Here is a 26,408-nt window from a genome sequence, read left to right as displayed (position 1 = left end):
AATACACTTTAGGTACCTAAACGGTTGTAAAACTCTTGAAACCTGCAACCTCTGTACGGTCTGAACGTCATAGTTGTCTATGGTGGAAATTCATTTTTTTTTTGTAATGAAAAAGGTCTGACCACTGCAGGTTCTCGGTCTATTACGTATTTATCTCCGAATCTGTGCATGCTTGCGCTTCCTATTTCACTAATGTGACTAATTCTGTGATAAACTAAAGACGGACTTGCCAACGTCTGCCGCCTGCCAAGCTGTTTTGAGAACAGAACTATACACTTTCCCATGTATATTTTGTATACAGTAAAAACTGTATACAGTAATTTGTACAAACGAAAAGGAGATCTAAACCCACGTCTTACTAGACACGGGCATAAGTTAGTTATTTCTGCATATCGTCTCCAAAGAGTTAAAAAATCTTTTGTGGGTTTGGGTGTACTCTTCTATAACAAGATCCCCAAGACTGTGATGGACTTGCCAATGCACAACTTTAAGCAATGTGTTAAAAAACATTTACTTAGTCGAGGTTACTACACTATTGATGAGTTCCTTAACGACAAAGGTGCTTGGAGGCCATTGGATCAGCTTCCACCTTCACACAGGAAATAAAACTATAAGAAATTGTAATTTAATTGTTATCAAATGTAAATTGTAATACTGTATGACTTTTTCAAAAGAGCAACTGTTGAGTTTCTTGCCGGTATCTTCTCAGCAGAACCTGCCTTCCGAACCGGTGGTAGAATCTTTACAAATAGTCAACTGACGTGTCAAAAGTGCTTGTAAACTGAGCCTACTTGAAATAAATGAATTTTGATTTTTTTTGAACTCCTTATTCACGCTTTCTTTATTCACGTTTTCACTATTTGCGGGTTAAAAAATTGCGTCTCAATTCCTATATTCATGGCTAAATATTTCGTTATTCGCGGATCTGACTGACAAAACTGACGTAAAATCTGCTAAACTTTAACTTGCAAATACCTATTGCCGAAATTGCGAATAGATGGTTTAAGAATGCCACTGCTAAAAATCATTCTGAATAGAAGCTTTTAAAAAATGTCAAGCAAGAAAAAATTTTAAAATTCTTCAAACCATTGTCTAAGAATAGTTAATCAATAACTTAAACTGAAGATAATAGTTAATCAATAACTTAAACTAATTGTTTTTTCTTTATAAATTTGTCACCCAAGAACGTATCCCATAGAATTCCATATTCACGGTTTCTGTATTCGCGACACATTTAGAGAACGTATCCCCCGCGAATAATGAGCTTTTACTGTACTAATAAAATAAACATGGAGATATCAAAGTACAGAGGTAGGTAGATAGGTTAATGAATTTAACACGTTCGTAATTAAATTGCTATCGGCCTACGAGTTACGGCCAACGGAGAATCGAGCACGTGTGTTCAATTAATACCTATAGTCCACAACTTTAGGTTTTTTACACAACAATAATACTACTCAAAAAGGTTCTTTTAAGCGACACTTTTCGTTTCGATTTACATACATTTTATTTTTAATAATAAGCTTTACGGCTCTGGGTTCTAGCCCTTTTGAGCCCGGATTCACATACAATTAATTAATTATCTTGGACTAATTATAGAAGGACCTGCCTCGCAAGACGTTACCTCTCTGTCAATCAATCAACGATCTAACGCGTGTATACTTATATCGTATCGATGTTTCATTGTTGTAATCGTTTTCGTCGACTGAAAAAACTCCCTAATCATTCCGGTTTGTGTAGTAAGTAGTTCAATGGCATGAAAAATGGTCAACAACTTCTAATTCACTAAAAGATGACGTGACGTTCGATTTCAGTTTCACCTGATGGTAAGCGATGATGCAATCTAAGATTTTTTTTTATTGTTTACAAGTTAGCCCTTGACTACAATCTCACCTGATGGTAAGTGATGATGTAGTCTTAGATGGAAGCGGGCTAACTTGTAAGGAGGAGGATGAAAATCCACACCCCTTTCGGTTACGGCATCGTACCGGAACGCTAAATCGCTCGGCGGTACGTCTTTGCCGGTAGGGTGGTAACTAGCCACGGCCGAAGCCTTCCACCAGCCAGACCTGGTCCAATTAAGAAAACCTCAATCAGCCCAGTCAGGAATCCAACCCAGGACCTCCTTCTTGTAAATCCACCGCGCATACCACTGCGCCACGGAGGTCATCAAAAACATAATTATAATAAATAATAAATTTGTAATAAAAACAAGCATATCTAAAAGAAAAATAGATACTATTCTTCTAACGAACGAACAAACAGCAAAACATCGATCCATTAATTTAATATTCTGTGTACAGATTATATTAGTCTTGTTAAATATTTTATTATTTATTTTTGTTAAATATTATCGATGACTGAGTTTACCTCGTACCCTTCAAAAAACGACAGACAATTTTGTTGCTGCATTTGGGTGCGATCCATTTCCATTTCTAATTCCTCTATGTTAAATATATAGAGTTTGCACAAAAACAATACAAACGACATAAAAAGAACCCAAGCAGACATGAGTCACAAACCATTATGAAAAATAAAGATATTGAGTTTTATGGGTATTAAATGTGCATTTATAAAATTAAATTATAACTTTAATTATTTTATAAATGTCGTATTTTCATATCAAAAGAAGAAAGAAGTTGTAATTAAAACGATGATTTCTTTTATTTTAATGTGAATTTAACCTTTCATTTATTGCAGAATTACCATATACTATGATAATTTTTTTGATTTTGTATTAATAAGTGAAAGAAGATTTGACATTTGACAGTTCACACTTCACAGCACAGAACACTACTTTATTTGCTGTCTATGACTAATACTCCTACTTATATATCAGTATTCGTTAATGATTCTTTAACTAAATCCAGTCTGTCGTGCGTATTTTCTTCCCTTGTAATTTTTGTTATTTCGTTTTGTTCTCGTTTCGTTGTTATTGTTAATTATAGTTTATTTGTTGTTTGTTTACTGTTTTTACCCGACTGCAAGAAGGGTTATGTTTTTCGCGCGTATCTTGTATGTATGTATGTAATATTCTTTATTACCTCATATCTTCCAAACCGTTGAACGGATTTACGTAATTCAGATAACGTTAGATTTGTTTTAATAACCCAAGTGTTCTTAGATAGGTGAAATTAGAAAAAAAAAACCAACAAGACGACTGTGAGACGCTATAGAATCGGGGTGAAGTTTTTTTTTTTGTGAATATTTCAACATGCGAATCAAATTCAAGGGATTTTTGTGAGAATTTCAAAATAGTATATCATGGCCATGTTAAAAAAACTACAATTAGGAAAACGTTATTTATTAATTCTAATATTAATTAAGTCTATACATAATACGCGAGGCGGACGACTATAAGGTGCGAGGTTTATGAAGTGTAGTTATAAAACACCTAAAATAGACTAAAAGAAATATATTGATTATAAAAATCGGACAAGTGCGAGTCGGATTCGGCCACCGAGGGTTGCGTAGATTTTTTGAATATTTACTTAATTTCGGTTGGACTTAGGTATACATTATCGTACTTTGTAACAAACGTAACCAATAAATCCGAAATTCACCATCTATCGTAACTAAAAAGTGTGAAATAAATTAATTAATTAAACAAATATAAAAACCCGGCATAAATGATATAAAAATTGATCAAACTAAAGTCGGGACCTAATAAAAAATGTAGACGAAATTCTATTCAATATAATAGGTCCCGACTGTTTTCTAATTGTTTTCTACACTTCTGGACTGAGCTTTTTTTTTCTTTTCAGTTTTTTTATCATTTATGCAGTCGGGTTTTTTATCAGTTTAATTAATTAATTTTATTTAGTTTAGTACGAAAATTAGTGAACCGGAGCCTGGTACTAGCCGGAGCAGTTATTCCGCGTTGCTATTGTTTCCGTCACCAAAAAAGAAACGTACGAATCAATCACCCTTATCGTCCTCCGAGAAAACCGTTTTGATTAATGTGTTTAAATATGTCGAGGAAACCTTATGCTTGCTTCTACATAATAAAGAAACAAAACTATAAGAGTTCTTTATTGCCTACGGAACCCTTAATATAAGTGAAGCATTATCTGTTTGATAAATAACAGGATATATTATATAGGAATATAAAATTAAAAAAATATTTGTTTACCACAGGAAGTTTTATTTCATGATAATATTCGTAAATAATGATAAAATGTTGAGCAAACCTGAGTCAGCTGTTTTTGTTTGTTTACATAGTTTAAAATACCTACTCAATCTGACTATAGATACGTATCTTTTTGCCATAATCTTTTTTAATACTAGCGGACGCCCGCGACTTCGTCCGCGTGAAAGTCGTTGTAAACTTTCAACTACCCCTATCCTACCCTACCCTAACCTCCCTCTACCCTACCCCTACCCTACCCTACCCCTGCCCTACACCTACCCTACACTACCCCTACCTTACCCCTACCCTACCCTACTCATTAAGGCTGCACTTCTTTATTTATTCCTCCCACCGCGAGTCGCGTCGAGCGCGGCAACCGTTACACAAAAATAATCCTTAAAGCATGAATTAGTATTCACGCGCGATGGCTTAGCGTATTTCATGTATAACTTTGGTGTTTCTTTACCGATTCTTATGATTTTTTTTTTATTGAATAGGTAATAATGTTAACTTTCTTATTAGGGATAAGTGATGAGTGTTATAAACATAAGAGTAGACAAATATAATTAGAAAGCTCCGAACTGCTAAGCTATCGGGAGTTACACGTGTTATTGTGAGTCAACCACAAAAGATAGACATATATATGCTGTTGTGTTTTTATAGATAATTTTAAGGAGAACATTTACGTCATACATGATTTCTATGTAGCTTTAACCATTAAGGCTGTACACGCGACGGAAGCTTGAAAAATTGAGTAACTTCTACCGTTTTCTCAACATTTCTCTCCACTGCTCTGCTGCTATTGATCGTAGCGTAATGAAAAGTATACTATAACCTGCCCAGGAGTATGTAGAATAATTGTACCAAGTTTCGTTAAAATCCGTCCAGTAGTTTTTGTTTCTATAAAGAACATACAGACAGACAGACAGACAGACAGACAGACAGACAGACAAAAATTTTACTGATTGCATTTTTGGCATCAGTATCGATCACTAATCACCCTCTGATAGTTATTTTGGAAATATATTTCATGTACAGAATTGACCTCTCTACAGATTTATTATAAGTATAGATGACCAACACACCTGTCACCCTTTAGGAATAGGTACGACAATCTCCAGACTCCAGAGGGCGGGGATCGAACCACCTTTCGGTGATGAATTGGGCACCTCACCATGGAGCTATTTATTCATGTTTCGCTTGACTACAATCATGATTGATGGAAAACAATGAGGTCTAAGATGAAGTGCGTTTGCCTCTTTGCCTATTCACTCTTGCCTTGAAAGTGCTCAAATTGTAATTGAGGCTTCAGTTTACATTGTCATATAAACACAGCATGGTAGTTATATTTTAACCTCTACATCTGTGACATATTATTATTTGATCCAAGTATCAAATCCAAGAGTCAAGTATTTTAATTTGGACTTTCAAAAGTGCTTGTAAAGTAAGCTTACTTGAAATAAAAAAATTTTAATTTGGACGACTCGCTCCGGCCCCCTTTCATTCATCTTATATTCAGTAATCGTAAGCTTCCGTCTCGAAAAGAAAACTGTCAAGAGAAACTCGAAACTCTATGAGTAGGGGCTAGGGCAAACCACTGCATATCCCTTTATGTTCCAAACTATAATCTATCTTTAGACCATATTTCAACCAAATCCATTCAGCCTATCTGAAGTTACAATTTGTGTCTAACCAACTTTTAAAATATTTCTTTTTTCTTATTGACGGCCTCAGACGAAAATCCTGGGTTCGATCCCCGGCTGGGTCGATTGAGGTAGTCCAGGTCTGGCTGGCGGGAGACTTCGACCGTGGCTAGTTACCACCCTACCGGCAAAGACGTACCGCCAAGCGATTTAGCTTTCCGGTTCGATGTCCTGTAGAAACCGGAAAGGTTGTAAATTTTCATCCTCCTAACAAGTCAACCCGCTTCCATCTTAGATTAAATCATAGCTTACCATCAGGTGAGATTGTAGTCAAGGGCTAACTTGTAAACGATAAATATGTCGCATAATGGTTAGTGCGTGATACATTTTTTTAAACATGTGATAACTTTTGATAGCAGTTCATTGTACATCGTCTGACCTTCGCTTTAGTTGTGACGTCATCTGCCATGACTGACGAGTGGGCGAGACGGTTTACCCCGAACGTACTTACGTCGGAAACGTTTTTGCTTCGATACCTACCGGTACCTATATAAGTAGGTATACCCTACTTATATAGGTACCTATTATTTTATAAGTACTTATTGGGAGGTTTGTCCTAGTATACTGAACGATTAGCGGACGCCCTAGTAGGAACCCTTATTACCATAAAAAAGTTGTTAGCGAGTCGAGCTTAAAAGATAAACAGAAATTATACTGTTGCGGAAATTTTGCAGAACTTTTAGAGGAACAATTCCGTTATAGGTAGATGGTAGGTACACATGGTTTACGTAACTACATAGCATACGTAACAGAAGCTCTGAAAAGTAATATTTTCAACGATAGTACAACGCAACAAAGAGAGTCATTTTATTCTGTCGCTATTGATCGACAATCTCTTTTTCTCCTCACTAGATATGTCGTTGAGGTCTAGGCCTTTAACACTCTGTGATATAGGTATGCTTGTTATTGAAGCAACACTGCTGTAACGTAAGCTGGTAAATGCGTTACGAAAAATGTAATCAAAATGACTTACCGTACAGTTTTAACAGCACCATCTGTAGTAACACAGCTAAACCACGAGACAACACAATCCTTTAATGGCATAACCACGAGACAATAGTCCTCTAATGGCATAATTGTGAACTATGTCATGTGTGGGTCTTCTCCTCCCATGGGGGTGGGGGTATATCTCATTACCCGGTACGTCGCGGGGGATCTGGCTCCCCCGGTAAGCTTTTCCCACCTCTTTCGGGGTTGAGGCCTCTGGGCCTAAGGGTCTTTGTAAAGAGTCAAATCCGGTAGTCCCGCGCGGACTGCGATTACTCGCTATTCTGCGTCACTATCCTGGTGTCATATTCGATATGTGACCCGCGCGGACTTTGGCGTCATCGCTATCCTGCGTCGGAGCAGTGTCATATTCGGTGGGTGACTCCACGTGGACTGCGAACTAATAGTAGCTTACTAAGTAAAGCAAGTCCCGCCCGAGAGATGGCGCTAAATAAACGCTACTCATTTTTAAGTTTCTCTTTTTGAAAGAGGTTTTACTTCAGTCATGTTTAAAGGAAACTCGTTTTTTCCAGAAAACAACTTCCAAGAGATCCGCTGCGAGAGGGTGTTCGAGGCTATGCGCCAGTGCTGCCTCAAGCACAAGAAGGTGTCTCTGGTGTGTGACGGGTACCTCTTGGAGCCGAGAGTGTTCGCGCCTGCCACCGACAGGCCTCACAAGGATACGAGCGGGTACTTAATACACTGTAATCTAAACTTATAATAAATCTGTAGAGGTTAATTCTGTATCATCTATCAGGGGGTGATGCTGTATGTTCGTTATAAAAACAAAAACTACTCGACGGATTTTAACGAAACTTGGTACAATTATTCTTCATACTCCTGGGCAGGTTATAGTATACTTTCATCACGCTACGATCAATAAGAGCAGAGCAGTGGAGGGAAATGTTGGGAAAACGGGAGAAGTTACACCATTTTTACAGCGATACTACTGTTAGGGCTAGATTAAAGAGGTCTAAGGGCGGACGAAGTCGTGGGCGTCCGCTAATATTGTATAACGTTTTTTACACAACATGTGTATATCTTAACTATTTAAAATGCCATGTTTTCAATCATTTACATAGACCACTATATCTAGTTCAGACTTAAAAAGTCGAGTGACAAGGCACTTGAAGGATTAATAAGGGGCCTACGTTAAAAAAACATGCGAGTGTACGTAATTTATTACAAGAAAAAAACAAATTAACTTTAGTGTCAACGATTAATCTTTCAACTTTTTATTTCTTTCCACAGATAATTATGGAAAGAAGACGTCCTGTCAAGCCGCTCGGTCAAAGAAGTTGGATATACAGATACCCGAAAACATTTCAAATCACGTCGACGATAATCGGCCTTAGCATATTCTTCTCAAAACCTATATACGATATCTTCTTTTTAGATAAAATCGAGCCGGACTGTAACGAACTGCCGACTACGTTCGCAAAGCGTCGAGAGCATGGAAGCAGTGAAGAAAGCTAAAGAGCGATTCGCTAAGTACCCTCTCATTTACGCTAAATGTTCGAAGCAAGCTTCAGTATACGCTAGGTGTGTTCTGCTCAGAGAGGATACAGTGAAAAAAGACGATTGCGCAAAAGAATTCCAAGAATTCAACGCGTGCTTGCAATCCGCGAGTAAAGAATTAAAAACTAAAATATAAAAATGGAAAAAGTGAGGAAAATCCTCAACTGGGAGTTTAGTACGCACTTGAAAATCGGTGCGTTGATTCGTGCGGTGCTTATTGTGTACAGTATATATCACGACGACCATTATTCCGTATCGTATACAGATATAGATTATAAAGTGTTTACAGACGCGGCTAAACATGTCTACAAAGGGGATTCCCCGTACAAACGTCACACGTATCGGTACAGTCCACTTATAGCGTTTATGTTACTACCCAACGTTTTTTACACTCGCACTTTTGGAAAGCAATTGTTTTGTGTGTTCGATGTATTTGTTGCTATAGCACTAAAAATATTAGTAGAACGTCAGCTAAAAAACAAAGAAAACGCTTCAAAAATTGCTAAATACTGTTCTCTGTTCTGGATCTATAACCCAATGAGCATCGCTATTTCATCTAGAGGTAATGCTGATTCGGTGCCTTGTTTTTTCGTGATTTTGTCTATACTCTTCTTACAAACTGATGTAATTAAGAATTTATTTAAATATGTTCTTTCAGGAATTTTCCTAGGTTTTTCAATACATTTGCGCATGTATCCTTTAGCGTTGAGTTTTCCTATGTATTTATCGCTGGGCGAATATAACATCAATCGAAATACCAGATTGTTATCTGGCATTTTATCCCTTGTACCGAATCGGAAGCAATTGTTGTTAGCGTTCAGTTGCATTTTGACTCTATTTTCTTTGACATATGTAATGTATGCTATGTATGGATACGAATTTCTATTCGAGACATATATTTATCATTTATTTAGGAAAGATACAAGGCACAATTTTTCTGTTTTATTCTATTATTCGTATTTGACTATAGACGATTTCTCTTTCGATGCTGTTAAAACAATTTCACAAGTTTTTGAAGGTATCATTTTGTTTGTTGTAAGTTTGACGTTTGGGACGAAACAAGAAACTTTGCCTTTTGCGTTGTTTTGCCAACCTGTCGTTCTAGTCGTGTATAATAGTGTTATGACGTCACAATACTTTATATGGTTTCTTTCACTTTTGCCGTTAGTAGTCCACAGTTTTGAAATGAGGATATCTCAAGCATTTGTGTTGTTTACTCTATGGTTGTCCTCCCAAGGTGCTTGGTTGTTCTATGCTTATTTATTAGAGTTCAAAAGTAGAGAGGTTTTCCTTTTTATATGGTTGAAGGGTGTTGTATTTTTCTGTGCAAATATCTACATTCTGGCACAGCTTATAAAGTGCTATAGACCCGGTTACGGATTCGGACTGATTAGTAAAACTAATGAAATTAAAAGCCAGTAAAGTAAAAATACACCGTACTTATGCAATATTTAGTAACCGTCTTATTTAGGTACACATTTTTTTGTATCGTAATACAATTAGCCTCTTCATTGTAACATCTCGTCATCAACCCATATTTGGCTCACTGCTGAGCTCGAGTCTCCTCTCAGAATGAGAGGGATTAGGCCAATAGTCCACCACGCTGGCCTAATGCGGATTGGCAGACTTCACAAACGCAGAGAATTTAGAAAATTATCTGGTATGCAGGTTTCCTCACGATGTTTTCCTTCACCGATTGAGACACGTGATATTTAATTTCTTAACAACATTCTCAAATTGCTCAATTGTAACATCTACCAATGTTTTAATATTATAATGCATTTCGAGCAGAGTAAGTTGACTATGGTACAACCAAATTGCATAGACTCCGCGCCACGAAAAAGGTCCCGCGGCTAAAACCTGAACTAAAATTGACACAAATGACAGGACCGCCATTATGACATTAGCGCCGCGTCTACTGGACTTGTTTCGTGGCGCGGAGTAGACTGAGATTTTCAGTTGGAGATTGGTATTATAGTTTTGTAGATATATTATATATTCTTTATGTAGCTATCTCTGAGGTAACATATAATATGGAAGGACACAATGAATTATTACTGTATTCATATACTCTAGTATATCTTTAATTTATAAATAAATAAATAGATACAAACTAGGAGTTCGCCTTTACTTCTATTGCGTATGTTCAATAGTAAAATGAGTTAAAAACACTAAGGAAATATTATTATTTATGTAATTTAAAACTATTAAAATTAAATTAAAACATTGTTTGACTGCTGAAAAGCTTGAGCTCCGAAAAATTACCAAAGAGCCTACAAAAGTTTTATCTCCAAATTCTATGTTACACCAGTGTATAGTAAGAATATACACTATATGTTAAGTAGTTAGTATTTTTATGAAATAAAATAGTTTAATAGATTTTTTCAATAGTTTTATTTGTCTATACTAATATAATCAACATTAAATTGATAGAACATACTTTATTCTAACATAAAAATGCAATCAACTATCAACATAAAACCCATTTGGTTATATCGCAAACAAACCCTCTGTAGAAAAAATTTACAAAAATGAATGTACACAGTACATTCAACATGAAATATTGACGTACCTATTTTAGTAAACCTTTAAACGTTGAGATAACAGTTTCCGACTCTACAAGCGACAATTAAAGATATGCTATGTCTAAACTTGCCATGAATTGATGTTTTATGAAATCATTTTCTATTATATTTGGCTTATGCTAGCAATATCATATCAATCTGTTTTTCTAATATTTTCTTGGATCTATCATTCTGCTGAAACAAAGCCTATATTCCGCTCCAAACTTTAGTTAATCTACCTGTGAAAACCGCGTGAAAATCTGACTATTAATAATTCCAGTCAGTAAAATGACAGGTGCAACTGTCACTGAAATGTCATTTTACTAGTCCAATGAAAAGTGCAACTGTCACTAAAAAATGTCACTTCAGTGACAGTTGCACTTGTCATTTTACTGACTGGAACTAATGATCGTAGAATGTATCACCTTTAGAAAATTTCGCCTTTCTTACCCCCAAAAAAATATTTTTTGCTTATAATTTAATTCTTGATTTTTAAAACAAAGCACAACTCATAAACTTATTTAAACTTTTAATAATACATATATTTCATCAACAATTCATTTCAAGTTTATGGTTGCATTTCTTTAATCTTGCATTCAAAGTGGTATTCTTATTTAAATTAATATAACGGTTTTACATAACAATAAAACCGATATTATGTGCCGAGAGGAAAACCATACAGCATTGTCTTGAAGATCGCATTTGTGTACCTTACCTTTCTATGGTCAGAACATCGATGCATACCTAGTTCCTTCAATCTACTAAAGGAGGTGTAGTTGTTTCATCGTGCTAGCCAGTGTGTAAGCACTGACATTTTAGCTCATAGTCTTCACCAGGAAGATCTTCCTGCAATGCTGTATGGTTTTCCTCTCGGCACATAATATCGGTTTTATTGTTATGTAAAACCGTTATATTGATGTGCCTATTGAAAACCATACAGCATTGTCTTGAAGACGTGTTTGTTATCTGCTGGTGAAACATATTATAGACACAATGCTATGATGATGATGATGATGATGTCGATAGTAAGATCTGACATCAAAATAATTGTTAAGTTAACTAAGTATTTGACTTTTGCTTATTTTTATCATGGTTTTGCTACTTTATATAATATAAGCAAATATGTGTTTCGATAAAAAGAAATCAATTTTTGTGTACTTTGATTACAAATGTAAAATGAAAATGTTGTATGTACTAGCGTTTGTATTATTACAGCTGAATTAAATTTTTGAAGATAAATCGTACGATAATAAAAAGAAACAAAATATTAAGCAATCTTAATTGTATGAAAATAAACTAAGATCAAAAGCGTAACACTTATTTGGCAAAAATCACACCGCGCTGAACGTTTTAAAAATATATATCATGTTTATTTTTAGGAAAATCAATGTCACGTCAATAATGATTAAAAAATGTGACTGATGATTTCCAGTTTTCGCACAATAATATATCGTCAATCGGCTGGTTATCTGACCATCATAAAGATGCTACTACTAATCTACAACTGCCTGGGGAGGCGTCAATGCTGCTTTGGATAGGAACTGTTTGACCCCAGTTCCCTATTACAGAACGAGAAGCAGCTTTAGGTGTATTACCTAGTATGTAATATGTAATAAAGAGATTATTTAAGTTCTCAACTTTGCCTATTTTAGACTTACTTTTAACAATCAAAGACCTGACTAACGTTACTGGGCATATGTATATGTCGTTATGTTTGAAAATTACCATACCTATTGTCTATATGAGTGAGAGTCATTTTTTGAACCAAATTCCGGTATTAAGTATATATATTCCCCAGTATCACAAAAAATATCTTTTGCAATTTTTAGCAAAGTAAAGTCATGAACTCTACGACCCGATGCTAGCAACAAAACCGTAGCTGAAATTGTAATTGAAATTTTATTTATCCTCTCCACACCATGATATGTACAACAATATAACTGTGTTAGGTTACAATTTCAATATGTGATAATGTGGGCACCGGTGCTCGCACCGGGTACAAAACCTGTGTTGCAAGACACCACGCTGATGTAGCTGTTCTAGACATTTCAAAAAGGGTATCTTTAGGTGGATTTGTGATGAAAGTCATCTGAGCACAACCTCGGGATCCCATATGGAAATTGGCTTAACGACTTTTGGTTTAGCTTTATTAATAGCCTTAAGGGCATGTTTTATTATGAAAATTAAGACAGCGGATTTATGTACTAAGATTCAGCTATAAGATAGTTTCTCATTTAAAAAATTAATATATCAAAAATTTTGTTAACTCTGCAGGTTGGAGAGATTTAGGATTTAGTTGGGAGGTTTCGCACCAGTTTAACCATTTTCTGATGGCTGGTAAGTAGGTTGACAAGGTTGATTGTCTTTAATTTTTTTCTTTCCTGAGTAGACCATTCTTTTATTTGGGCACCCCACCCCTAATTGTCCAGACTTTCAGGGTCAATGTGTACACCTGAGGTGGACACTGTGACGTTGTGGCATCTAACAAGGTCATTGGTAGGCTTTGTAATTCGTGTGGGTATTCCAATGCTCTAGCTTTCAGATTCTGCAGTCGAAAAACACGCGGCCACTCGGGTGCCACTATTAGGGACGTTCCTGTCGTATTGATTAGATGTGTCAGTACTTTTGGCAATAAATTTGAAGGAGGGAACACCCGTGCTAGTTGATGTCTTCACGGTCTGCTGAAGGCATCTATGTAGTATGTCCATGATCTCTGATAACGTGATCTGAAACTTGTTTGTCATGTGTAAGAGATAGAACTTTAGATTCAACAGGCCAGTGACTTTGATCCACCCTCCTTCCGAACGTACGCTACAAGTGTTCGATTGTCTGATTGAACATGGGGATTTCGTAGAACCTTTGTGTTCCTTCTGATCGCCGTTATAACTGCGTACAGCTCCTTTTTGTGGAGCTCATCAACATCGTTTTTAGCTGAGCTGACCAAATTCCTGACAGTAGTTTTGATTGAGCACCCCAACCTGAATCTGGGGCATCTGTTGCCAGGAATTGGGATGCAGGTTGTAGATGTACTGGCCACCTGAGTCATGTGGCTCCGAGCCACCATTTTATCTCCTGTTCCACTACTTGTGAAATCAGTTGTTTTAGACGGGGGCATTTCCTGTCGAAACTTCTGAGGAATCTTTGAATATTGCGACCGTCTAGTCTGCGTCTGAGAATCACAAAATCGGCAAAGTTTCATTGGCCCAGCAACCGTTGTAATTCGCGAAGGGTGATGCGACCTTTCAACGTCGAATTTCTCAGAGCTTTGTTGAGAATGTTTATACTGTGGGCAACGATATTGAATTTTTCGGAGGTCTGTCAATGAGTACCAAGGTAATCCAGATCTTGGGTAGGTATTAAGATTAATTTTTGGTAATTGAATTGCCAGCCCAGATGTTCCAAGTGCCTCACGGCTTCCGCAGCCTGAAGACATAACTTGGATTGGTCTTGATTGACCAGAAGGGAGTCGTCTGGGTATGCCAGAACCCGACAGCCCTTCGCACGTAGGGTTTCCGCAACCCAACATGTTACAGATGAGAAAAGATGAGGTGCTGGTGCCAGACCGAAAGGTAGACATGTCAACTGGTACAATTGCCTTTTGTAGCTGATTCTCAGGAATGGCCGATGTGATTATGCAGCCGGTATGTAGAAATAGACCTGAGAAATGTCCAGCTTCATCATCCGGTCTCCAGGTTGTATAAAGCTGGGAACTGAAGCAAGAAAGATCAGACGGAAATGTTTCGTTTTTACAAATTTGTTTAGTTCTCGGAGGTCGAAAAACGGACGCATAGAACCCCCTTTTCTGTTCCGGAGAAAAAGCTTTGAGATAAAAGCTGAGTAAATTCCTGTGAACTACTTCCAGTATATGTTGGTCTAATAATTTTTGTATCACTTTCATCATGGCCGATGACGCCTTGGTTGCATATTGACGCATTATTCGTTTTGTGGGCATTAAAAGAAGAGGTTTCTTGTATAAGGGTATTCGAAAGCCCGTTATTATTGAAGTTAAAAACTGTTCGCGCCCAGAGCTTGTCACCGGTTTTTGACAGTAACTCTGACGTTTATCGGATATTATTTATTTAATTTTTTTTTTGCTTCCTTAGTTGTATTATGTTTTGCTTGTTAGCACTCTCTTTTACCCTTGTATATTTGCTTTGTCTTTTGTTGCTTATAGGTGTCGTGTAAGTTATTTTTACTTTGTGACTATACCCTTATATGTATGTTCTTTGTATTTTCTCTTCAGCTGTTCTCTATTGTTAGAAGATTGCGGAGGTGATAGCCAGAAATGTGGGCCACCAAGAGATTGAATAAACGCATACCAAATTTTGTATTATCAAATGAGAACACTCCACTAGGGGTATATTGCAAAGGGCCGCTTGGATAATTTTATCCAGAATTTATTATCATAACTATTGCACCTTGATTCTATACATTCGGCTCTTTTATCGCAAACAATTATATGTAAACTTTGTTCGGATAACTTGTAAGACAAAGACGATTTTCCAAATGTTTTAGTAAATTTATTAAAGAGGGTATCGATATTTAGGTAGGTTGGATTTATGTTAGCCCAACCGACGATTTCTTGTAAACCCGATTGCAATAGCTCTCTTTGATATAGCAGAGCATTAGTAGTGGTGTAGCTAACATATCTGTCAACGTTTTCGTATATCCTATATTTTGCCATGTAGGTGAATAAAACTGTTGCAATTCGATTAAACGACGTAAGCGTTTTACCTGGCTGTAGAATATTTTTATCGTCCAGGTCAGTCTTACAAAAAACCTAAATATAAGGATTTTGATGCTATCGACGGGTTTGTTAAGAAATCGTTATTGTTTTCATTTGGGTTTTCAACCAGTAGGTCTATCATTCTGATTCAAAGTCATATTAGACACACAGGATTGATGCATAATAAAATTAGTGAGCAAACTCACCTGTTCGCATATCGCGTCGATCCGAGGATCGACCGTTACCTGTGAGGTCAGTTTTCGTTTTTCCTGTTGAGGTTCCTCTCGTTCCTGCTCACTGTTAGAACCGCTGTTGAAACTCGAAGTATCCTCGTGTATGGAGTTCCTCTCAGGCGCCATTGAGTCCGAGCCAACAGAAGGATTGGCTTCCGTTGTCTCCATGCTCCGTGCGCCATTTTTCGTGCACGTGGTTTACATTAAGAAACTCAATTGATCGAACCACAATAATAAAATATGCACTATTACCGCTGTATTATTGTATTTGTAAATCGTATAAGGTAATATTTTTTAGAAAAATAAGATATTATTTAAAATTTTTTTGTGTACGCGGTGACAGTACACAATGCTATGAGCTAAAATGTCAGTGCTTACACACTGGCTAGCACGATGAAACAACTACACCTCCTTTAGTAGATTGAAGGAACTAGGTATGCATCGATGTTCTGACCATAGAAAGGTAAGGTACACAAATGCGATCTTCAAGACAATGCTGTATGGTTTTCAATAGGCACATCAATGATAAATTAAGCTGTGAGGTGCTTTGCTATTGATGATTTTGGTTGCAAATTGGTGTTGTGATACTAAAGCTTTACTCAACGTGTACTGTTTACCAACAAATTAAATATGAGGGTATAAATCGCTAGTCATTTCGCATCTAATAATAATTATAATGTTTTATTAATCACAATAAATTTGATTAATAAGCTTAGAACAATTAGTATATTTTGAATAACGTTTAATAAACAAACAATACATAATTAAAAATAAACAAATGTGTGTGACATGCATTTTCTACTTTAATTTCTAATTGTTGGTAAACAATACATTGACTAGAACTGTAGTATTATAAGCTAGTGTGTTAATACAAAATATTGGAAACAAAAGTCAAAATAGATACCACTGTGAACACATTTTATGGCCTACATTACAACTGAACTAAGTACGGTATGTCGACTATTTCTTCTCCTGAAGGTTGATTTTGGTCAAGTCCTCGGCTTCTCCCTGCGACATGTTGGATAGTTTCTTGCCTATTCTCTCATGCACATCCAGATACTTGGCCACACATCGGTCCAGACACACTGATTCACCCTTTCCTGTGTGCGGATATGAATTATCTATACTAATATTATAAAGCTGAAGAGTTTGTTTGTTCAAACATGCTAATCTTAGACTAAAAAAAATTTAGCACAGCAAATTTTACTTTTACTCTTTTACAACTATTAAGCAATGGTAAAGGAACTGGACTCATCACCAAGAGGTTGTGGATCAATCCCGCTTGCTGGACTATTAGTAGTATATGTACCAACATATGCTAAGCAGTGATTTCATCAGATTATGGTCCAGAGACTGATCTCCAATAGACAAAGGAAAGAGAAATTATAACATTGTCTTTTCCAATTAAAAGTTACATCTCGGTTTCTCAGTAATTATAATAAACCTTTCACTTTTCAGGCGTAAGTATTGAGACATACATAGTGTACGCTGCCGGGCAACATACACCTATTTAGACAGTTGATCTGAAAGAGTAAACTCCATTAGTGTGTCGGAGCTGACACACACTCTCTTGATCCCTGTATTCCCAAGGGAACAATGTGGCTGAAAATACTATTTAGAGATAGAAAAAGAGATAATTACCAAGCTCAGCCTCATGATATTTGACAGGGATGCACTTCTGGTGGCAGGCACTCACAAGCCTGTTGTACATGTCTGACATCATCTCAATTTCCAGCTCTTGAACAAGCTGCAGCTTGGCCGGGTCCAGTTGAGGGACAGCCATGTTTGCTTATTGTCACTTATGTTAATAGGAACCCCTTATTTAACTCCACCTGAAATTTTGGAATGTAAATGTCATTTTAGAATGTGAGTGTTATCAATAATATTAACATGTGTTAAGCCATGATCTTGATGATGGCTTAACACATGTGAATATTTTAGGACTACTTTCTCTCATTACTTATCAGTATATACTACAACAGTCCTGTAACTGCTTTACAAAACTATACTACAGCCTTTCTTGATGGTATAAATTACTAGTCATTTCACACCTAATAATAATTATAATTGACTTGTTCTTAGATTAATGAAAATAAATTTGATTAATAAGCTTACAAAATATGGTTAAAGTATTTTATGTAGCATTTTATAAACAAACCATACATAGTTTAAAATAAATAAGTAATGAAATGACATGAATTTTCTACCTTCAGTTAAGTTCAGTAAACAGTACTCATCAAGAAAGGCTGTAGTATAGTGTAATGTACTTACTCACAACTTCCTATAAGAATCAGGATATTCTCCCTGATTTGCCTTGCGCATGCGTTCACGAGCTTTCATATTCTCAATGCGGTGAGCATCTATGTTATTTTTGGCCGCCACAAACAGAGATAAACTTCCGACGGTCACTACTAACCTGGGAAACACACATTTCACAATATTATTGTTATTATCTTCAGCATTCATACATTTCAGGAGTGGAGTGGAAGATCTCTGTTAGTGATGAAGCCACCTTTACTTTGTCTATAAGCTTCAATCAGTGGACTCACTCCATTTTGTTTTTATTCTGGGTTTATCTGCGACCAGTAAAATAACCATAAGCAGATGTCATCATAATCATATCAGCCGATGAACGTCCACTGCAGGACATAGGCCTTGTAGGGACTTCCAAACATCACGACACTGAGCCAACTGCATCCAGCGAATCCAGTCGCAAGGATTTGCTGGATGCAGATGTGTTTTATAATAACTTCTGTGGGATTACAGTGTGCACTCCGCAAATGCACAAATGCACTTACTCTGCGAAATCTTTATGTACATCTTTATGTATCTTTATGTAATCTGTATGTATGTACCTACCTACTCTAGTTAAAAATCTTATTCACACAACTGCTTTATTTATAAGGTATGACCAAAAATACTAATAAAGCGAAAGGTCACATTAGATATATTGAAAATCGCTTGACGTACAATGATGAAATTTGGCAGAGAGGTGGTTTATTTTTAGTAGACATCTACTAAGAACAGATTTTGCAAGAAGGCCGGATTAAGGAGGTCTAAAGGCAGACACAGGTAGGCTAGTTTATTACAAATAAATGTTATAGTTGGTGTTTAGTAAAATCTAAATGAGAGTATATTCTTACTGTACTGTAATGTGTATGAAATATATATGAATAGGTTACCAGATAAATGAAAAGGTTTAAATTGCTGTATGTATAAAATTCTAATTTGCTGTGAAATCTGCATTACTACCTATGATTACTATGTGACAAAAATGTAATGAATCAACAGCAACACTCATTCAAATAATTATGTCCTTCGTTTTTTAAAAATATGTGAATATTTTTTAATATTTTTTAAAAATTTTAAATTTTTTATTTAGAAAATATGTGTGGTAATTTAGGCCTTATTTTACAACTTTTTATACAGTCTAACCTAAAATTCTTTTACAAACGTTTGAAACACTGCGCTCACCACGGGACTATTTATATTTCTCGAAATGGAAAGAGGGTTGATGTGTAGTTAATTACCACGACAGTGTTATTTTTCCGAAAGTTCCAAGCGGCATACTCCTTGATTCCTACTTTGAAGAAAAATTCACTTATTGATATTCAATTGAAAAATGAAAATCTTATAACAGATGATTCAATTTCACTCGTCTCGAATATTTTTTGACACGGACAGAATTTTAGTTTATTAATCTGTGGACTGAACAGACGACAAATTTTTGCAAATCCAAATGTCAAAAATTGAGGGAATCTGTGAACATCAAAAAGATTAGAACTTAGAGCCATAAGGCTAGTTTATAAGAAAATATTTTGGTCTATGGAAAATCTTATTTTTTGTTTGTAACAGATAAATAAATAATTCTTTGACTTGTTTATAGCCCTTTAATTTTTACTGTTTTGTAGCTTAGACCATTAAAAACAATAGCATTAAAAGTATTTTTAATGGTCTAAGATTTTGTAGTGATCTGTGCCTATAATACGCCACATCCAGCCATAAATACACATTGCATTGCATTCATCTCATTGCAAGCTAGATAGAAGCTATTCTACTTTCATTTTTTAAAAATAAACACATACATACAACCGAACGTAGAACCTCCTCCTTTTTGGAAGTCGGTTAAAAACCACGCAATATATCATAGACAAACATCAAAATAGAGTCATAGCATAGACAAACCAAACATAAATTTCATGGAAAATTCGAAATTGTCAACTGTCAAAGTGTCATTAACTTAAAAGCTTAAAAACAGAACGTGGGATACTGTGAAAAATTAACCAAAATTAACTTAAAACGGGTAATTGTAAAAAGAAGTTTGATTTTGAAGTATATTTCGCTTTTTGCAATAGTTACGTAATATAATTTAGCACAATGCCTAAAGCCACAAAGTTACACAGCAAGGGCAAGCCAAACTCTATTCAAAAGTCTTGCAAACCCGACAAGGAAGGAACGGACGGCGGAAACCCTGAGGATTCAATAAGAGACTTCCAACTGCAACTGTGCTGGTGCATCCAGCAGTTAGAAAAGACGTTAGCTGACAAAAAAGGAAATGAAAAACAATGTAAGCGTTTATAACTGTATTATTGGTGTAAGCATATAAATTTTTGAACTAACATAAGAAAAAACCACTTTTATGACCATTTTTCACAATATCGCCGTAGAAGGCCAACTCTTATAAGCCATATTTAAATATCTAAACAAAACACAGATCTAATTATCTTATGATCTATACCCTGATTGATTAGAAACTACCAATTGATTAGTTCAATCATCATTTACTTTCACAATACAGATGCCTTGTTGTGAAATTTGATATTGAATATTGTGAGATTCTCATGACTTGCTATTATTAGCAAACTTAATGTCCAGTGTTGCTGCAATGATCTTCAATTCAATGAATCCTTTCATGGAGTTGCCACTTTTAAAATAATTGCACCAAACTTCAAGCTCTGTATACAATTTACAAAAACATATCCCACCTGGTATACTTGGGCAGTTTGGTGTGTTGCAACTGCTAAAACACAGAACTTAATGATACAAAAAATTCTTTATTTCTTCTTTATCCATCACACTGCTGCAGTGTGGTTGGCGGACTAAGAATGATAATGTTTATCTCGTTAACCATCACTATCAGATTTTGATTATAATTTTTTTTATTATTCTTTACCAGTAACCCTTGACTTCAATCTCACCTGATGGTAAGTGATGATGCAATCTAAGACGGAAAGGGGATAGCTTGAAACCAGTGGTGTGCACTTCATACATGCATCGAAGTACTGCATACCCAAAGAGTTGTTTTCTTAGTACTTATTAAATACATATTTTTCCAGTTTGCCTAATTTTATTACTAGTGCATACCCTGATCGACAATCTTATGCACGCCACTGCTTGTAACACCCCTTTTGGTTTCTACATGACATTGTACCGGAACACTGAATCTCTTGGCGGTATGTCTTTGCCAATCCAAACATATTGATCCCTGTTTTGTTGCAATGGGATAAACTTTTATATAACAGTATATTACAAGTTCTAACCTCAAGCTTAAGCAATAAGCTTGAGTTTAAAACTTACACTCGGATCAAAATAAATTGGTACTCGAGTAGGTGAGTCCAAAGCAGGAATTGAGTCTGACTCTAGTCAAACCGTACTCGGCACATCGCTACTTGTATCTTAGAGATTGAGAGAATCTCCCATTTGAAGTTAGTTACTAAAATGTTTTCTCTTTTTACAGTACAAGAAGCCTGGAAAGTCCTAACAGTATTAAAGAACAACAATCAACCAATGATAAGAAAAAGGCAGTTAATGCGAACACATTTTGGAGACTACAGAGCAAAAATGGCAGCAGAGGAGAAGAAATTAGCCAAAAGTAGGTGCCTGGTTATACCTAGCTAACTGTTAGGAACCAAATTAAACTAAAAAATAAGGTGTGTTAATAATAATTGTTAATAATTAAAATCAAAAAAAATCTCAATTACAAGACACAAGAGTAAGGGAAAAAGATAGACAGAACATAGGCACAAGTAATAATTAAAATTCAAAATAAATAAAAATCTTTATTACAAGACAGAGTAAGGGAAAGAGATAGACATTGCATAGACACAAATAATAATAAACTAGGTCAAATTATCTAACAACATAACCTCTTGTTTATGTTGCTACGTTATTATTGGCCCCCTGTTGTGTAATGAAATGATGAATAATTAAATAAACATATGTCTCTATCTTATCCCTTGAAAACAGATGTTGTTAATAAAGTCCTAGATGTTTTTTATTGTAAGTAATTACTTAATAAATAAATAATTGTAGTTCAAAGAATTAAAAAAACATTACAAAATAGTCTGCATTTAATGTAAAAACAAAAGTAAAAACGATTCCAATACTACACATTGGTAAAATAATGTAAACAGAGGGTTTAATCCTGAATGCTACAAAAGAAATCGTAAAATAAATACTTAAATATGTAGTTGCAATGAATTTTGTGTTGTTAATGTTTTAATATGATGTGATAAAATTGCATCCTTTAATCTAAGGAGCATAGAGTCCATATTAAGTAAACAAAATATAAAAACAAGTTACAAATGCAATGCTATACTATGGCTTCTAAGTTCTATCTTATTCCTTTATTCAGTGCTTTAAATTATTTTTTGTTTGTAGAATTTGTATTGATAATATTTTATTTTTGTGCATAAATATTGTAAGGAACAAATCTAAAATATGTATTGATATTTTGTTGTAACTTTTTTCATTTGCTTTATTTACTTTGATGTGAAAATTTAAAAAAAAAAACACGTTTTTGTAAGCATCATTCTCTAAATAGGCAGCTGTTGCCTTCATAATTTTTTTTTTCTAATGTAAAATATAATTCTTTTCAGTGGCGAGCAAAATAAAGATATCTGAAAGCCCCGTACAGCCAAAAGCTACATTTTTACGAAAGTCGGCTTTCCTAACCACTGGAAATAACTCTTTTACATTCAATTTTGCTATACCAAAGGATTTAATGGACAATGATAAAACTATTGACCAAAATAAAAATTGTGATTCTGTAGTAAATAATGTAGCTGACAACACTGCTTCGACAAGTGCAAGTGTTGTCATAGATGAAAATAAAGATTCCAATTTAAAAATCGAACATAAAAAGAATGCTATATTTGCTGCTTCAGGTTCTGATTTTAAATTCAATTTTTTAATAGATGATGCTTAAATACTTCAATTTCGACAGAAAATAAAATACTTTTATAATCTTAGGTTCTCAAGTAACTGTTGTAATTTTATTGGTGCAACTTTATTTTTATTGTAACATGAAATGAATTATGAAGAGTAAAGACTATACAAGAAAACACTGTTCTCTGAAAAATAATTGAAATTAAATTAAATTATTTTATTTGTAATCTAAATTAATTTGTTACAATGAAACTCAAAGTTACAACAATACACTTTAGTCGTAAGTTCAAGGAAATAAATTTTTATAAAATTACTTGCAGTTGTAAATTTATTTAATTCTACAATTACAGTAAAACAGAAATCCTTCTACTACAGTTTGTTTCATGTAGGATGGTGCGGGTGACAGTTCGTTTCACTCTTGAAAATTTGCCGCAATTCACGATAATAGTCGTAATAAGAACATCTTAGGGCAACTGTCGCCCACATATAGATCAATTGATGGCTGTATTTTTTTTTAGAATTTTCTAAGTATTGTCACCGTAACCATGCTATCTGAAAAACACTTTAGTGTCTGTTTTTATTATTTCTGTTGAATATTCTCCTATTCCCATTATCATCACAAAGTTGCTGATAATAACCGGGATCAACGATGAAATCTGAATCGTCGCGTATCTTTTCCGCGCAAATCTTGTCTTCGAGGAAATTATCTGAATTGGGAATAGAGAACCCGACAGGTAATTCGTGTTTTTTAAAATACGCGCCCCAAGTTGCTATTCCCAACAGTTTGTTAGTTTTCAAGTTTATTATTGCACTACCCTCAGATCCGTGGTAATTCATACAATTGGTGTGCATTGTATTCCCCTCTTTACCCTCGAATTGCGCTAAAGTGCACGAATGGTAACACGGCACTGCGAAACCGTCCACTCTTTGGTTGTATATCAATATCTCGCGACATAAGTCTAGACTGACATGCACTTTTAACTGCGTCAGGTGGTAAGGCCTTTTCCATACGAGAGACGATTCGTCTGTCTGTAAAAAAATATATTTTAAGTCAATGATAATTTTATACTATAGATAGGTTTTGTACCTACAAAATCACCGCGAAAAGTGATCCGAATTAAGCTAGACTAGATTTTTTGATATGTTAGTGCCCCATCTCTAGTATAAAATATCATTGTTTTAAGTCAATATTATTACAATCTTTAGATCATAAATTAGGCGATATTTAGTTCATTTAATAGATAAATCTGAAGTATTCATTATTATGATCCATTCTTGTGCACTAGAAATTATAATATAACAAAAAGCTTAGTAGTGCGTTCTTCGTTTGTTTGGGCTAATCTCGGAATCTGTATACCTACCAACAGATTTTTGTTAAGTTTTCGAAAACTACAAAAATACCCTATAATAAATATAAAATATCCAAAGATTTACGAGTCGGTACAGAGTCAACAACAAAATATCTAAATTGATGGCTGAGTTTTCGAGATTTTTTACAATTTTCTAAGTACGTAAGTATAAAAAATTCAGTATTCACTATTCACGGAAAATCTGTAAACGGCACAAAATTTTGTTGGATTAGTTAGTACGTTAGGTTATGTAGGTAGTTCTTATTCACCTTAAATTTCGCATACCCAACGACCTTGTGTTCAAACTCGTCGAATACCATGTTTTCGAACCACGTGAAGGTTCTATCCGTTCGCTGTTCGTCGAGTAACGCCAAAGCCTTCCACTGTCCGGGGAACTCGTCGTGGACGATGATAAAACCTACGTCGTCATACATCTGCTTCGTCTTGTTCGTCGGTAACACGAACGCTTTGGGCTTGAGGCGTTGGTCTTGGTATATCAGTGAGGTGTAAGTTATTTTGAGGCTGCAAATATAGGTACTAGTAGAAGCCTAATGCTAGAAAAGAGTGGGGAGTTAGAGAGGGGTAACGATCGGGCGGGACCGACTTGTGATTTATGGCACTCGCTTTACGGTCGTCTTCAGTATACTCGTGGAGTTCGAGCCGTCCACATTTCTTGTTGTGTAATTCTTTATGGGTTACTTGGGATACGCGGGGAGAGTGACTTGAGTGGAGGTTTGAGGGGTTTGTTAGCTGTCAAGGGCGCCCTTAACCCAACACACAACGTTCGCAAGTGCGTGACTCCACTAAGGTTTTGGTTACAGTTTGATTTGTTAATTAAGTTGTCCTGACAAATATTGTGAATCATAACCTTGTTTGACATTGGTGTCCGTATTTTTGTGATCCACTTCTGAGTCTGCTAAAAATAGTATAAATACTAACACAGTGACACATCTGGCTGCAGTTATAAAGATCTGCTGGCCGATGCACACAGCAGTGCAGAGCTGTGGGCGGGAGTACTGCCGGGAGTGCACCACTCGCGCTATCCACGGGTAGTCTATCTCGGAGGCTGACTTCGCGTTCACTTGATAGTTTCTTAGTGCGAGGAAGTCTGAAAACATTACTTATGAAATAAAGAAAAAGAAATAAAACTTCATTACGAACGTTTAACATAGGCAGTAAGTTGGTGAATGGTACGATGTTGTGTAGAAACTGAAAGAGGTGTGGATATTTATCCTCATCCTAACAAGTTAGCCTGCTTTCATCTTAGATTCAATTCAGCATCATCCCTTACCATCAGCGCCCTTATTACCTATGTAGGTATCTCGATGTGCCATTAAATTAATGAGTCACTACATCGTTTTTTATTGTATTTTCGTTTTTTGTGATCGACTAACCTAACTTGTATAGAATAAAACAAAATAGAATGGATCTATATTACTGTAATACTTAAAGCAATTTATTATCTATCCTAACATTCTTACGAGAACGTACCGTTTTAAAGCAGGGGACACCTAGTATAGGCTTGGTTGTCTATGGGTAGACGCCATCTTGTTTTTTCAGTAGATATAGATAATCATAGTAGCATAATGGCAAAACATAAATGTAATGTAATGTTTAAGTTTCATTATTATTGTAGTTAAGAAATGAATACTAACATGAGTTACTGAGGTTCAGATCGGTTCGTAAAGTTGAAGTTTCCGTGTTACGCAAATTCCAATATGGCGGCTTGTTATAAACATAACCAGATGCAAAACTCACCAAAAACAACGAATTAAATGTGCCATACATTTTATATGCTGCATATATTTTTATTGTTCAAGCAATGTTTTATGTAATATATTGATTATTTTTTATAGGTACTAAACCTAGTTTATTTATTTTACTAAAAGTATAAAAGTATTTTTATTTCTTTGCTTTTGTATGTTATATTTTTGAACGTTTGTCAAAAAGTACGTAGGTACGACTAAAATTTAACAACCCCATTAATTAGTATCAGATCTAGTATTCTAATAAAATCCATATCTATATTTAA

The 26,408-nt window shown here is 35.3% G+C and overlaps 6 protein-coding genes across 7 annotated transcripts; 3 read left to right on the top strand and 3 right to left on the bottom strand.

Annotated features, from left to right (window-relative positions):
• The first annotated feature begins 8,131 nt into the window (after positions 1 to 8,131).
• Positions 8,132 to 8,473, top strand: LOC112051198 (uncharacterized). The gene has a single exon (XM_024089734.2). It carries the CDS (start codon positions 8,273 to 8,275, stop codon positions 8,471 to 8,473), a length of 201 nt encoding a protein of 66 aa, XP_023945502.1. The 5' UTR covers positions 8,132 to 8,272.
• A 2-nt stretch (positions 8,474 to 8,475) lies between these two features.
• Positions 8,476 to 10,418, top strand: LOC112051197 (GPI mannosyltransferase 1). The gene has a single exon (XM_024089733.2). It carries the CDS (start codon positions 8,476 to 8,478, stop codon positions 9,757 to 9,759), a length of 1,284 nt encoding a protein of 427 aa, XP_023945501.2. The 3' UTR covers positions 9,760 to 10,418.
• A 289-nt stretch (positions 10,419 to 10,707) lies between these two features.
• Positions 10,708 to 17,643, bottom strand: LOC112051194 (mitochondrial import inner membrane translocase subunit Tim10). The gene is made up of 2 exons (XM_024089729.2): positions 17,502 to 17,643; positions 10,708 to 16,960 (listed from the first exon to the last, which is right to left on the bottom strand). The coding sequence occupies exons 1-2, from the start codon at positions 17,641 to 17,643 to the stop codon at positions 16,821 to 16,823; spliced, it is 282 nt and encodes a 93-aa protein (XP_023945497.1). The 3' UTR covers positions 10,708 to 16,820.
• Positions 17,644 to 18,131: 488 nt separating this feature from the next.
• LOC112051195 (uncharacterized) lies at positions 18,132 to 19,549 on the bottom strand. The gene is made up of 2 exons (XM_024089730.2): positions 19,391 to 19,549; positions 18,132 to 18,276 (listed from the first exon to the last, which is right to left on the bottom strand). Exons 1-2 carry the CDS (start codon positions 19,426 to 19,428, stop codon positions 18,132 to 18,134), a joined length of 183 nt encoding a protein of 60 aa, XP_023945498.1. The 5' UTR covers positions 19,429 to 19,549.
• A 531-nt stretch (positions 19,550 to 20,080) lies between these two features.
• Positions 20,081 to 23,340, top strand: LOC112051211 (UPF0488 protein CG14286). The gene is made up of 3 exons (XM_024089756.2): positions 20,081 to 20,427; positions 21,598 to 21,732; positions 22,739 to 23,340. The coding sequence occupies exons 1-3, from the start codon at positions 20,238 to 20,240 to the stop codon at positions 23,065 to 23,067; spliced, it is 654 nt and encodes a 217-aa protein (XP_023945524.1). The 5' UTR covers positions 20,081 to 20,237; the 3' UTR covers positions 23,068 to 23,340.
• A 126-nt stretch (positions 23,341 to 23,466) lies between these two features.
• Positions 23,467 to 26,332, bottom strand: LOC112051210 (uncharacterized). 2 transcript variants are annotated; one of them, XM_052887027.1, is made up of 4 exons: positions 26,032 to 26,332; positions 25,316 to 25,484; positions 24,646 to 24,898; positions 23,467 to 24,056 (listed from the first exon to the last, which is right to left on the bottom strand). In XM_052887027.1, exons 1-4 carry the CDS (start codon positions 26,162 to 26,164, stop codon positions 23,592 to 23,594), a joined length of 1,020 nt encoding a protein of 339 aa, XP_052742987.1. In that variant the 5' UTR covers positions 26,165 to 26,332; the 3' UTR covers positions 23,467 to 23,591. The 2 variants fall into 2 exon arrangements, with proteins under 2 accessions (XP_052742987.1, XP_023945523.2); XM_024089755.2 differs by having other exon boundaries at positions 25,686 to 26,152.
• Between the last annotated feature and the right edge of the window lie 76 nt (positions 26,333 to 26,408).

Source organism: Bicyclus anynana, chromosome 18, assembly GCF_947172395.1.
Source record: "Bicyclus anynana chromosome 18, ilBicAnyn1.1, whole genome shotgun sequence".
Lineage (NCBI taxonomy): Eukaryota > Metazoa > Arthropoda > Insecta > Lepidoptera > Nymphalidae > Bicyclus > Bicyclus anynana.
This window is presented reverse-complemented; position numbering and strand designations above follow the sequence as displayed.